Raw genomic sequence first — 15,265 nt, 5'->3', positions numbered from 1 at the left:
GATGGGGATGAGTGCATACATAAGACTGATGTTATATCAACATTCATGTGCTTGAATGTGACTGCAGACTGTATGAAACTGTATGAAATGTAAACGGGGAACCTTAAGACACAGTTTGAGTTTTAGCACGAGATGTGGCTGCAGTACCATAAATGTCCTGCAGGTGGCACTGTGGGACAAGATCATTTGAAGAAGTGTGGGAACAGTTGAAGGAAAACACAGAAGTCTGGCCAACGTGGCATGTTGTACATTGAGGAACTGATAGTTAAAGGAAGTGTATATGTGGCTCGTTGGTCTAGGGGTATGATTCTCGCTTAGGGTGCGAGAGGTCCCGGGTTCAAATCCCGGACGAGCCCTTATTTTCCTACCAACAGGTAAACCTCACCTGGCTCTGAACACAAGAATACTCTTAATACCAATAATGATTAAAGCATACTTTACTTGAACGTTTCTCTCCGGTGTTTAAAACCTAATGTGGAAATGAAATACATATTTTTACTCTATCTTTATCTTTACTCTACACCAAGACTTCAATAAAGTTATCTAAGATAATTATATCTAAAATAAGGACATAATAAAATGTAGTTCAATCTTCCAGTTACACAATTCCATATCATGGTGTTTTTCCTTATGCAAACATATTTCGATATATTTGCGATGAAGGATGAAAGTATTGCAGTTATATGGTTGAACTTAATTGCATTACTTGAGAGTTTAATTACTTCTCTGCTGATAAAAACACTGAGTGCTGCTGCAGGGTTGGTAGACGTGGAGCCTGCTGCAGTACAGGAAAGTGCCTGTAGATGGCGCTCGGCCACCACAAACTGTAAAGAGGCGCTTTGAAGATCAGAAGGCAAAAGAATTCAAGCAACGTGGCATGTAATGTACAGTTAAGTCTGAATCTCACGGTATCAGCTGTGTTTTACGTGGCTCGTTGGTCTAGGGGTATGATTCTCGCTTAGGGTGCGAGAGGTCCCGGGTTCAAATCCCGGACGAGCCCTAAAGTTTTCATGTTCAAGAGCAAAACCTATAATTAAACAGTGAATAATAAAATATCAGGTAACTAACCACAAGTGTGTCTTTACATGCAGAACAAAATGCACTGAAACCACCGTGAAATGAAAGTGAATGAACTCTTCCCTTTCAAACTTACTGTTGCTATTTTTATATCTTATTGAATTTCAATAATTTGTTATGTAATATTATATACATGATGTGATACTGAGTATCAGACTCAGAAATACTTTATTGATCACAGTTGCTCATATTGCTCACAAGACATTAAAGAAACACCTATACTAATAATAAGAATGTTAAAATATGTATTATCATTTGTAACATAATATGTATTCTTAGATAGACACCTATTATACATCTTGCATATAACAGAATAGAAATAATATAATATAAATCGAATTATAAAGAATAAAAATATATAATGAGAGTCTGAAGTTTGTACATCAATATATGACAATATATAGATGATAGAAATATATGTATATATATGACAGAAGTGTAATGAATAATGAATATTACAGAATATTACACATTAACCTGAGTATTGATAAGATAAGATATAACTTTATTAATGCACATTAGTTTAATGACAATGACTGAGGGGGGAGTATATGCTTTATTCATTATCATGCTTCTGTTTTAGCTACATTCAATGTATATTATACCTCAGCAAGGGCTTTAATGTAATGCCATACACACACACTGCTGTGGCTATATATTATTATTATTGTATATATATATATATATATATTATAATAATTATAATATTTATATATATATTATAATAATAACAATATATATATTTATAATTATTATAATATATATATGTACATATATATTATAATAATTATAATATTTATATATATATTATAATAATAATATATATATATATATATATATATATATTATAATAATAATAATATATATAATTATTATTATAATATATATATATATTATAATAATAATAATATATATAATTATTATTATAGTATATATATATTATAATAAGTTATAATATTTATAATTTATATAATAGATTTTAATTGAGTCAACATATGTCTAATCAAAAATATCTACAACTGTGATAGAGAGTAGATACTACTTACCAGCTGGAAATCTGTAGTCGCGATAAGACCCCAAAAAACTCACTTTCCCTCCAGCCCACCTACTTCCGTTCCTGCGCACAACCGGCCGTTCTCCGTTGAGCGTCAGTGCCATGACAACAGGACGATGGCTGCGAGCAAGAGGCAGAGCAATGTGATGTTTGTGTGAGCGGGCAGAAACAAACCGTCGGCTTTAAAGGACTCGCTCGTGTATGTGAAGGTACGGAACCCCTCCGGGAACAACCGGGGAACAACCCGGGCTGGGTGTAGTCTTCAGCGGGGAGGCTTTTTAAAAACCCGCTCTCTTAGTATCCAGGTAACTCGGGAGAGCTAGCTGATTAGCCCGGCTTGACGTTAGCTGCGAGCTAACTTACCTTTAGTGGATTCCCAGATCTGTAACAGCTCCTAAACGGCGTGTGTGACTCATTTACTTTACTTCTTTACGTCGCTTATTGACAGACGACTTATTTACCATAGCATAAGGTCCTCATGGGTATAAAACAACAAACCCACAGGTGTCTGGTCATGTGCTATTAAAAGCCCCCAGAGTACGCAAAGTTGATTAATTAACACCTTCGTTTTTCTTTCTCTTCTCCTGACTGTTGAACTGCGTCTGTAATGTTAGATCTTTCATTCCTAACATTGTGTAGTTGTTAATACACATTATTGAGACTGCAGAGGTCAGTTGTCTTCCTGAAATATACCTAAAAATATACACAATCTGCAGATATTGTGATATATATATATATGGATATTAGAGGAAAAGGTCTTCTGGTTATTGTAATATTTACTTGTATATATGTATTGTCACACCTGGGTAATATTTGTAAGTTGTTCCAAAATGTTCAAATTATGTATTTGGGCTTTGGGAAACAATGAGCGACATTTTTCTAATTTTAGTTTTGATATAAAAGCTTGTAGGGAGGTCAGGACGTCTTCATCACAGGGGACTGAACACGGATCCGCTGGCTGATCTATGTTTACTATTAAAGGCACAAGTTGGATAAAGACCTACTTTGATGCTTTTAATGGACAATTTCATAACTTCTTGAAGCAAATTGTGGAGCCAGTTGTTTTAAACTGGATCGGATAAGTTGCAAAGAGAGTAGTTGATGCACAAAGCCGAGCAAGATAGCAACAGGATGATACTGTAAGTGTATCAGCCTGTTAGAAATAAAGTTGTTATAATAAGAGAGTAGTGTCGGACATCTCTGCCTGCTACGTGTAGAACAGCAACCAACAACACTGTATCATCAGAACAACAGCAAACCGGTTATCTGCTCTTGTAAATGCAGCAGATGTTTGGTGTTTTACTGAGGTTTAATTATAATCTCAACATGTCTTCCCTTTTAAAACTTTAGTCTCTAATGAAATGTCTTGGTGGCAGAAGGTGTAATATTCCTTTAACGCCGCTCGGCTCTGCGTGGCAGTGTGCCGTAGATAGGAGGGATTCCCTCTCTGGATTAGCTGCCTGTTCCACCTGCTCAGCACTTAGCAAGTAGAAAAGCTGCTTGCCCCTCTCCTCACCCCCCCCAACGCCTCAACCCAGAATCCTGGAGTCATGTGACTGGTCTTTCTGTGCTGCCATTGGCTCCAGGTGTCAGTGTGGTGCACATACAGAGCACTGAGAGCCTGCTGGGTGAGCGGACACAGTGGTCCAAGCTGTCACCGGGCCAAACTGGTCACACTGATTATCCAGTGCTTCTGTACGTTGGTGGTTTGATTCTCTGCCAGCAGGATAAATCTGGGAAGAGGAAAAGCTTTCCCCCTGCTGTGTTACCCACTGTTGTGGTGCCCCAGAGCAAGGCATCTGACCACTCAACGTCCCTACAGGGGCCGCTCAGTGAACAGGAGATAATACTGCGTGATAAAAGTAAATGTGTGCCGTAACAATGAAACTCCTCTTGTCCTTTTTTGATACACACACTCTTTTGTTGTGTGTTTCTGTGTTCATCAATCAGTCGATCAGTAGTTTATTTAAAATGTATTGCTACACATTATGAATTGGGAGGACTGTATTTCAACACAACATCTGAGATCTCTCACCTCTTCTGTCTTTCTCTCTTTCTCTGTCTGTCCAATCAGAGGCAGCATGTCTCTGTTCAAGGCCCGTGATTGGTGGTCGGCAGGGCTCGGCGAGGGGGAGGAGTTTGACCAGGGATGCCTATGCGTCGGAGACGTGGACAACAGTGGCACCGGACATGGTCAGTGTGTAGTGAGGAAGTGATACAGACTGCAGGACTCTGCCTGAAATGTGCCCATGTTGAGGTTTTGCTGTTTAATATATGTTAATTATGGGGTTGTGCACACATTAATGCATAACATAATGTATGTTGGCAATTCTCAAAGAATATCTTTTATTTGCCTTTGTGCTGTGCTACATGTTAAATTTCTTTCTTAATCTGAAAATAATCAGTTTCTTCAAATTTACGAGCCACTGCCAAAACGTAGTGGTAGCTGGTTTCCAGTCTGTTATCTGCACATCCATAATGTTAGTGACCAAACACCACAGTTTCACTAATGACAACACAAAGAACAGAAGACACACAGAAACCAATCTGTCCATAATAAGATATTCCTGCTCACAGACATGACAGAAGTGAAACAGAGGACTGTTGGCTTATGTGATGTTTTGCTTTGACTTAATTAGTTTCAGTATTGTTTTATATAACGAGCATTTGTTGATGACGTGAAACAAATCTACAGGCTATGAACTACGGACCACTGTGCCACTGACATCCTCTTTGAAAAAGGATGCACAAACAATGACATTTACCTCTTGACTGGAGTTTAAAGGCGTCAGTTGAATGTGATATCATGCAATGTGTCTCTTTTAATCGGCCTGTGGGAGATTTAGCAGCAGCAGTTACTGGAGATAATAACCTCCATTCTGACTCACAACATTGTCCTCTTCTTCTTTGACTATAACGTTGTAGACAAGGTGGTGGTGGGCAGCTACATGGGGATGCTGAGGATATTCTCCCCACATGCCAATAAGTCCAGCGAGGGAGTTCCTGTGGAAGCCCAGCTCCTGGAAGTCCAGCTTCATAACGCCATCATCCAGGTGGAAGTGGGCAAGTTTGTCTCGTAAGTAGACCTCACAAACCTGGATATGACTTGCCCTCTACCCTATGTGACATTTAATTTGATGATTATTGATGATATGTTAATGCAAGTGTAAATTTCAGATGTTGAATTGAGCATCAGAGCACTGTATTCTGATTTGTAGGAGACTTTTTAATGTTTTCTTTTTCCTTGGACTGTTGAGTTCATAGATATGATAATATTTAGACACTAATGGGTACTAATAATAATAATAATAATAATACATTAAATTATTAGAGGCGCCTCTCTGGGCACTCGAGGACACCGTACAACACCAAAAAAAAAAAAAAAAAAAAACAGCAAGAAATAAGAAACAGATAAGAAAAGACAATGTAGATGGTTAAATGGGGTAGGCAGTTCTGAATAGGTGAGTTTTTAATCTTGATTTGAAGAGTGTGAGAGAGTCCAGGTTCCTGAGGTCCGGTGGGAGTGAGTTCCAGAGTTGGGGGGGCAGAGCGGCTGAAAGCCCTGCTCCCCATGGTGACGAGGCGGGCGGGAGGGACAGAGAGGTGGACAGAGGAGGCAGATCTGAGGGAACGGGAAGGGTTGGCGATGTGGAGGAGTTCGGACAGATAAGGAGGGGAGAGGTTGTGGATGGCCTTGAATGTGAATAGGAGGATTTTGAAGTCAATGCGGAGTTTTACCGGGAGCCAGTGGAGTTGCTGTAGAACAGGGGTGATGTGGTGGATGGAGGGGGTTCTGGTGATAATTCGAGCTGCAGAGTTCTGAACCAGTTGAAGTTTATGGAGGTATTTGTGAGGTAGACCGAAGAGAAGGGAGTTGCAGTAGTCGATGCGGGAGGTGACAAGGCTGTGTACAAGGATGGCAGTGGAGTGGGGAGAAAGGGAGGGGCGGAGTCGATTAATATTGCGTAGGTGGAAATATGCAGACCGGGTGATGTTATGGATATGGGATTGGAAAGATAATGTGCTGTCGAGGATGACACCCAGACTCTTAACCTGGGGGGAAGGTACTGGTTGTACTCACTCTTAACACAGTGCCACTCCCAATAAATCAGACCTGTGCTCTAACACCAGGATCATTGATGGTGTTGCTAATCTCTCATTGCCCCCCCTCCCATCCAGCTGTCTTGGCTGCCTTCTTGTATGTGAAGACTTCAACTGTGTTAGTGTTAGTAGTGCTTTGTAGGTCAAATTGGCATTAGCTCAATGTTCTCTGCCAGGAAGCATCCTTAAATCATCCTTTCACGAATGCAGAGCTCTCGCCTATTGTCTCAGGACAAATAACCGATTACACTCTTCTAAAGAACTAAAGGCGCAAAGATGCAAAAAGACAACGAATTTGAGTTGTTGTACCATTTACAGGCTGTAACAAATGCACATATCCTATCTCTAAATAATGTTTTCAATTAATTAATTAATCATTTAGTCTGTAAATGTCAGAAAATTTGGATTTCCAGAGACTATGGTGCTCTCTTCAACAATTTACAAAGATGTAAAACAGAGAAAAGGATTAAAAACTCACAGTTGTAAAGCCTAAACCAGCACGTTTCATGTTTCTGCTTACTTTATTAGTCACACTGTTTGTTCATGGTTTTTATGATGTATAGTTACAGGGATATTGTCAGGAATTCATTCATGCACACACACACACACACGCACACACACTTCCGTACTGTTTGTTGTTTGTGGTTTCTAATGTCTGTGGCATTGGAATTTAATTCTACTGTTGCAGTCAATCAAAGAGCATCAGCTGAAGGCCTAAAGTGTATATGTCAGGTAAAATAAGACTTTAAAAAGTGTGTATGAAGGTTTAAAGTTTGTTACAAACTGTACATTTGCATTGTCGGCATTTAGTCACTGCTCGTATTTGAAATGGCTTGCTGTTAGTGAGTAGGTCAGAGGTCATTTTTGGAGAGCCACAGAGCTGGTGATGGGGCAGGAGCTCTTCTATGTGCACTCTGGCAACCCTGGCAGCCACATTTCAGTTTGTGTTACATATGTGTACTGCCTGGGAACGAGTCACAGATCTTTCTTTAACTCATGACCTTCGGTGAATTATAAGCATTCATATTATAATACAGCCTTACTTTAAACTGCCAGGCAGAAACGCCCGTTCATAACTCATCACATTGCTTTTTCATTCATAGAATGCTTACCACTACATTAACATGTCTTTTTTTTTCCCCTGCGATGCATGCTAACCCCAAACCACCACGTCAAGGGTTTCTTTCCCTCGTCATGATTTACCGCCATCTATCAGCCACCCGGCAGCCCAAGCATAGTTGTGCTTATAATGTCGGGCTAACCACTGAGTTTCTAGCATAGCTGTCGGAACCCGAGAGCCCCATCCTGCGTTGTTATTGCACTGCATAATTGTATCTTAAGAGCTGACCCCCTCGGAGTCGAGCTCAAGTGAAATGTGCAAATGCCTCCAGTAAAAATGGCTTGTTTTTGCAGCGAAGATGATTAAGTGCCCCCCTCCCCCCCAACCCACCCACAGCCCAAAACTATTTGAAAGTGGGGAAGAAGAAGGAAAGTGAGAGGAATGGAATGATGTGGGATGACAGGAGAGTGGTGATATGTTACTTAGTGGACAGTTTACTTACCTTATACTTTACTGAACCTTGTGTCCTTTAGTAAAACACATTGGTTAACCTGTGAGGCTTTAAGCATGGATCACTCTTACATTAACATTAACATTGTTTGTGCCTTGCTCTTATCTAAAAGGAGTCAGAGGTTCACATGAAACATTATTGCCTTCCTCAGTGAAACATTTAGGAGACAGACAAATATTTGGCACTGATAGTTATGACACTGATATCTATAGTTTTGCTGAATGTGTCATTAAAGACGATAATGTATATAAAGGTACAGGAAACTTTATTTAAAATTCCATTATTCCATTTATCATTTTTATTATTTGTAGGTATCTACATGATGCACTGTGCAAAGCCTTTGACATAAGAAAGGCAGCAGAAATTATACAAATTCACGTTCACTTAGGTTGCTATGGGTTTCCTAGGTAAGACCTACAGATAGACATTAGCAATGTGTGAAAAACATGCCCAAACGCCTGCCCCAAATGAGGCCTCTACTTTGACACACATTCCTAGTAGATAATTCTACTTATTACCTGGCAATTGTTGCAACGGGGGATAAAATTGTTGTCACTGGGTCGACTTCCCAGAATTGTATAATCTATCCTCGTGGGATAACAAATGTCTGTGCTGTGCCTCTATTTCCCAAACTGGACTTACTGGATTGCAACAGCATGCCCCGCTAGTGCAGCCCCTTGCATGCATTTAAGTCTGATCTGTTTTCAGTCTGAACACAGAGGAATCTCACAGCATTAAACTGTATATTTGAGCCAGATGATCCCCCCAAGTAACAGAACCAGAAATACTACAAAGCCGTTTTCAGTGTTTGCAGTTAAAGCGTGGTTCACTCCCGGAAGAATGGAACTACCATCCTTGTTTGCAATATGCGGTTTTGACTTTCCTGTACCTTTTTTTTTTAATGAGTTATGTACTTTAATTTCCCCTTTAACTGCCACAGTTTGTTGTGCAACCGGGGAGGATATGACCATGGAGTTGCAATTCTTCAAATTGGAAGTGGAAACAAACAGTGATGCAAAGACTGTCTGCACTGCCTCAGAATTTCTGGCAAGCTCTCAACAGTTATTGTTTGCTGTGGTGAGAGATTGTGCACTCAGTCTGAAATGTACAGTGAATTAGTCATAAGCGTCTATCTATTTAACTACATGAGGTATTGAACTCCTAACCCTGACAGCCTTACTTCAGCCATTGATCTGAGCACTGCACAGTACCTCCCATCACCTCACCGTGGGTGCACAGGAAGCTTCCAGAAAGCGAGGTTTCTGGGAACAGCTCTGGTGGTTTTGCCTCGAAGGCTTCCCACATCATCACGCTGGAAGCAGAATCCAGCTAAATCAGTCTGTTTTGGAAGACGTCGTGTTTAGTTACCTGCGGTTTTTCGGCACAGCATTCTTCAGAGACTGGTGGGCATTTTGGAAGCTTGCCTTGACAGAGAAGCACGTTGTAAATATTGTCAGGGCAGACCGAGGTGGGCAGATGGTGAAAGGTTTTGTTTCAGCACTGACTTGAGTGGTTTTCCAAGGAAGAAAGAACACTTGTGGGATCCAGTTTTCTCCTCCCTTGTTGTTCTTCTCTCAACAAACATTACAACAGTGGTTGAAAGTTAGTAAGACAGCATTTGTTCTGGGTCCAAAAAGTGGACAGATTCCTTCACTGTGGGTTTGTGGTAAAGTAAATAAGTGAAAATCTAGGATCAGCATCACTGAGACCCTCAGCTACACCTCAGTCTTAACCAATGTTTAAAAAAACCCACCAGCTGTTACAGTAATTATTTTAGAAGCTAAAATATGAATGGATACCACCCTTTAGCTGAGAACACTGGTTCAACCACAGTGGCAAGAAGCCTCTGCCCTGCTGAGGTGTCTTTGACCAATAAACTATACTGTCTGTGGACTTTGGAGAGACAAATCATCCATCATTTTAATGTATTTTCTTGACAAAAAAAAGACGAATGGTGCATTGGAAGAGCATTTAGTTCTCTATTTGAGGTCACTGTGTACACTGTATTGTAGCTTTCATGTATGTTGCAATATCTTTTTCTGTTGTAAGCTGTAACTGGATTTCCTGAAGTCTGTATCCAACATAATGAACAGACAATTGAATTAGGAAACTGCGGCAAAAACCAATATATAAATATATATAATGTCTCTGATTGTGGTTGTATGATGACTATTGTGTAACAGAGAATCTTTCGTTCTCTTTTCAGGTGTTCAGAGCTTCTTCATCTGGCTGTTCTTCACCCCAGGAAGTTGTCAGTCTACTCTGTTTCAGGTAACACACATGCACACAAAATGCTTTTTCTACTATTCCCTCAGTATATTCTCCCACTTTGAATGATTGTTGAGCAACTGTTTCCATCACTTATATTCCTTTAAAAACAAACACTTGTGCGCATGCAGGCACTGCTGGGAATGTGGAGCACGGTGACCAGTACCAGCTGAAGTTGGTTTATGAACACAATCTGCAGAGAACGGCATGCAACATGACCTACGGCACCTTCGGAGGGGTCACAGGTATGCCGACACTTTATTTTGCTGTCTGACTCCTTTTTTTGTAAATTATTTTTTCTTGCTGAGACTGTGAACATCTACATTCACATCCTGCAACCACTGCACAAACTCTAGGATTAAAACTTCTTCTTTGGCCTTCATTTACAAAAACAATGTCAGGTGTGTTAAGGATGTTGCAGAATAGATCAGGAGAGATATAAAAACATCCTGTTTTTGCATAATTACACCTCTTGGTAACACAGTAATGGCACACACATGCAGATAATTTACTACAATGGACTCTTTATATCTACAAGGAACGGTGGCTGGTAGAAGGGACTTCCACCATTTTACCAGGCGTGTGTGTGTGTGTGCAGTTTTAAACCTTGGGAGTGAGGACATTTTTAAGAACAGTTTGGCCGGTCCTCACTTTGGGCTAGAGCTTCAAAGTGCTGTTTGAGGCTTAAGACTTTGTTTTAGGATCCGAGATTTAGTTTTAGGTTCAGTTTAGGGTAAGGATTGGGGTTATGCATTTAGTTGTGATTAAGGTTAAGGTTAGGAGCCAGGGAATGCATTTTGCCAACGAGAGTCCTCACAAGAATGTAAGTACTGCACAAACGTGTGTGTGTGTGTGTGTGTATGAGCGAACATCTGTGCATGTGCCTTGGCAAAAGTGGTAACTGGCAACATTGGACAAATACATAAAACTATAAAAGTCTCTAAGAGGAGCGAAGGATGGAAAGAGAGAGAGAGAGAGAGAGAGGGGTCATATAGCTGCTCTCTCTCTTCAGTCAATTGAGCTTTTGGAAAAACCAAGTAGGGGAAAGCCCTTGAGTAGTCTGCATCCAAGAAAAATACACACACAGACACATGGACACACACCCGGGGAACCCCCTTTAAAGCAGAGAAAATGGCATTTCCAAATAAAGGCTGTATTGTCAAGGTGTGTGTGTGTGTGTGTGTGAGGAGAGAAATTGCCAGACTCTGTGGCCTGGCATGATGGACCCTTCTTTCACTCCATGTTTAAAGAGTCTGTGTCTGTGTGTATGTGCGTGTGTGTGTGTGCGTGTGTGTGTTTGATTGATAGAAAGAACAGTGTGGGCTCATTAAAACCAATACCTTGGCCTGTGCTAAATGCACGTGCTTGGTTCCTACCATGAACCTGTGTGTGTTTCCACGTGCTGTGTTCTCTGGTAATACCACACTGTACAGCGGGTTTCGGAAATGTCATGCAAGCTCTTACACACACTCTTACTCTCCAGTAAACGCACACACACGTACAGTCTTTGCTCCTGACATTACAGACACCCACGCATACGTAAGGTCTGCTTAGACGCGTGTCCATATTTGAACATATATGTATACAAATGCAGCACACACACACTTAACCACACATGATAATCACTCACAGAAATACATGCACACATATAGACAAACATGTTAATCTCCTCTCCCTAATTGATGTCATCCTCTCCCTTCTTGCTCTTCCCTTTTGGCACCACTAGATGGCAGTGCAGGCCCTTGGAATTGCAGTTATTAAATTGAATGAATGGGATCCTGTATTGCCTCTTGTGGGGAAATTCCCTTTTTACCCACTTCTCAAGAGGGAGGTCAGAGTTCAGCTGCAGAACAGCACCGCTGGATCTGGCAGCGATTCATACCTCAAGGACACTCCAGCTGTATGTATGGGGATGTTTGTAAGCTGCTCCTCAGCTGTGATGTACGGCAGAACACCACACAACAATATTTCAAAAACTTAAAACTGTTTTTTGAAGTCATATTTGAGGTTTTAGTAGTTTTTAATAAAGCAGATTACTACCCTATGAAGCTCTGGATAACCAGACCACAAAGCAGCATCACAGTAACAAGATAAATAACCAACAAAGTAGAAATTAGGCTATGATAACAGAAAAAAGAGAAAAGCAAAACAGCTGAAATAAAGAACTGAACAAAAATGGTAGTTATCTTGCAGCCCCACAGATTAAAGTGTGTGTGTGTGTGTGTGTGTGTGTGTGTGTGTGTGTGTGTGTGTGTGTGTGTGTGTGTGTGTGTGTGTGTGTGTGTGTAGTGTTTTAGTTTCAAAACCAGACAGACACATTTTATGTGACACCATAGATACAGGAGAGTGTCTCGTCCTTGTTAAGATGATTTATTTGGAATAATTGGAGAGTGTTTAAGTTGGGGAAGCTGCTTGCTGTTTGCACGTTCCTCACTGTTTCACATAGTTTACATGAAAATGAGCCGATCTCACGGCTGATTGGCTGACGGAGCGCAATCACACACACTTGTAATGATTTGCAGACACATGCAAAAACGCAAAACAGTCACGTACAAACAAACATACAGTATATATCCACAAAGAAACACATGCACACGTGTTTACTGAGTACAGAGTGATGGTCATAGCTCTGAGGCCAGACGAGGCGAATGTCCGTGTGTGTGTGTGTGTGTGTGTGTGTGTGTGTTTCCTAAGCAGACAGTGTGTGTGACAGCAGCCTGCTCTCCAGTGTTCAAATTGTGTGTTTGGATTTGGAAAGCCTGGAGTGTGTGTGGGAGAGTGTTTTTTGAGTCGTGTCTGCTCTTACACGGTGTGTGTGTGTGTGTGTGTGTGTGTGTGTGTGTGTGTGTGTGTGTGTGTGTGTGTGTGTGTGTGTGGGTCTATAATAGCAGCCATTTAGCAGTGCTGTAGGCGCTGTAATAGCAGCTCTGTACTAATACTGCTCTAATAGCTGGGCTGCCTTTGGGTTTGGGTCACATTCAGGCCCACACACACACACACACACACACACACACACACATTCTGAACATGGATTTGCTTTTTCAGGCTTTGGTCAGACGCATATAGATAATACATACACATATAATCACACACACAGGCACATGTACATACACTCATGCACAAAACAAATTGGCACACACACTGCCTGGTTCACAAGCGTTCATGGGCACACACAGTCACATGTACCTACACACTCTCTGTCTGACACACACTCTCTGTCTCACACACAGAGGCCTGCCCACTGCAGTGTGCGGCCAGCCTCTGTGCTTTGTTGGCTGCTCTGTCTGTGCGCTTGTTGAACATGTCATATTAATGACACTAATACAGGCCCGTTTCCTCCGCTGTGTCTGAGCGGCGGTGCTCTCATACAGAGCTCTTTGACACGTTATACCTGGGCGTGGGCGTGTGAAATTACATGTGCGCAAATGCTATTATGGCACAGCCTGGCTCTCATTTTCAGTACGTAGCACTTTTCTTATTATTGATGATACAGCGCCGCGTCGGGCTGCCTGAGTGCGTGTTGTTCTGACCCTGGCACGGCTTTTCTGGGTGGGAAACGAACTCCAGACACCTGACAAATCGGTTAAGTGTTTGTCTGGGAGGAAGGTCCACTCCTCAGGTATTCTGCTGTTTTTGGAGTCCTAACAAGATGAAGTGTGTTTCTATTTAATTTCAAATTTTAACCAAAGAACAAAACATGTTGTCATTTACGTAGGGCTGCAGTTAACAATTATTTTCATTATCAGTTCATCTGTTGACCATTTTCTCAATTAAGTTGTGTGTTCCATAAAATGACAGAAATTGGTGAAAAACGTTGAGCATCGTCTCCAAAAGGTGACGTCCTCAAATGTCTTTTTTTGTCCACAACCCAAAGATATTCAGTTTACTGTCGTAGAGGACTAAAGAAACCAGAAAATATTCACATTTGAGAAGCTGAAATCAGAGAAATGAGAAGAATCAGAGCCAGGGTACAATAAGAAGGACGCAATGAGAAGAATTTTAATACATAGCCTGAGTTCTAAGAGATACTGTCAACACTACAATTGGTTAGAGTTTGTGTACGTCCAGAAGTTTCCACATTACGGACAGTTACACAGTAACAAACACAGCAGACACATAATCGTGAACTGATGACAATGACGAGAAACAGTCGGTCTGTGTTTCCAATATGTTTTAACAAAAGTACCTGGTGCTGTAGACAAAACACACACAGAAACACACACTCCCACATGAATTGAAATCTACCCACACGCAGACATACACACTGATTCTGCAACATTTGCTGTCGGTTCATTATAAAACATTTTATTACGCACACTTCAGGGGTGTGTCTGCGGTGTGAGAGACGTTGTCCTTCAGCTTGTTAACGGCCACCCTGAACTCCGCTCATCGCTCCACACTCACACACACACACACACACACACACACACACACACACACACACACGTGTTTACACAGAATAGGTGTGTAGGAGTGTGCGGCTTTTCTGTCTAAATCCTTGGTGATAGATGTCGAGTGTGTGTGAGTGAGGGTGTGTGTGTGTGTTGCGCTGTAGGTGGCTGTCTCCCTGACCTCTAGTTGATGGCAGTGTGAGTTTTAATAGCGCGTTGAGGCCTAATTATAGTTCTCCGGTCACACAGCCCCACTGCTTTATGGCCGTGTGTGTTGCTATGTGTTTGTGTGTGTGTGTTACGGCTTAGTATGTCCTACATCAGGCCTTTCCTAACAAACACACACACTCTTGTACACATTCATGCCCAAAGCCGTGTGTGTGTGTGTGTGTGGAGGTGTTAATGGAGATATCAGATTCAGCCAGAGGGAGAAACACACCTCACAGCGCAACACGACATCACGGCTGAAATGAAACAGAAGCCATTCACGTCTTTCAGGATCGTTGGTGCTCGTATTTAAATACTCAAAAGCAGAGTCAGAGCTGTCGTAAAACAGAATATGTAACCCAAAAAATGCAATGCCTGACAGTTTGGCCAAATTACATTTCCTTTGCTGCCGAAGAAACAGACTTTATAGACCCCAGGTGGGCCGATGCAGGTTGTCTTTCATACAGAGAAAAAGGCACATGAAGCTTGGTCAAACGAGTTTGGTGGTTCGATGTGCAATTCACGTTTAAAGGCCAAAGTCCTGAATGGTGGAGCTAAAAGTTTGCTGTCACATGTAGATAATTAGGTAAATAAAG

At 41.3% G+C, this 15,265-nt stretch overlaps 1 protein-coding gene and 2 non-coding genes across 4 annotated transcripts in view; all 3 read left to right on the top strand.

Moving 5' to 3' along the window:
* Nucleotides 1–284: 284 nt before the first annotated feature.
* On the top strand, nt 285–356 carry trnap-agg (transfer RNA proline (anticodon AGG)). The gene has a single exon. It is a non-coding gene; the product is annotated as a tRNA-Pro (tRNA).
* Nucleotides 357–928: 572 nt separating this feature from the next.
* Nucleotides 929–1,000, top strand: trnap-agg (transfer RNA proline (anticodon AGG)). The gene has a single exon. It is a non-coding gene; the product is annotated as a tRNA-Pro (tRNA).
* Nucleotides 1,001–2,228: 1,228 nt separating this feature from the next.
* The window catches only part of bbs9 (Bardet-Biedl syndrome 9), a 171,592-nt gene continuing 158,555 nt past the window's right edge, over nt 2,229–15,265 (top strand). For both annotated transcript variants that reach the window (XM_051406576.1, XM_051406575.1), the window contains exons 1-5: nt 2,229–2,340; nt 4,206–4,324; nt 5,057–5,207; nt 10,010–10,074; nt 10,203–10,316. In XM_051406576.1, coding sequence (XP_051262536.1) covers nt 4,213–4,324; nt 5,057–5,207; nt 10,010–10,074; nt 10,203–10,316 — 442 coding nt within the window. In that variant the 5' untranslated portion in view covers nt 2,229–2,340; nt 4,206–4,212. The remainder of the gene's footprint in view (nt 2,341–4,205; nt 4,325–5,056; nt 5,208–10,009; nt 10,075–10,202; nt 10,317–15,265) is intronic.

Source organism: Dicentrarchus labrax, unplaced genomic scaffold (assembly GCF_905237075.1).
Source record: "Dicentrarchus labrax unplaced genomic scaffold, dlabrax2021, whole genome shotgun sequence".
In the NCBI taxonomy this organism is placed as follows: Eukaryota; Metazoa; Chordata; class Actinopteri; family Moronidae; genus Dicentrarchus; species Dicentrarchus labrax.
This window is presented reverse-complemented; position numbering and strand designations above follow the sequence as displayed.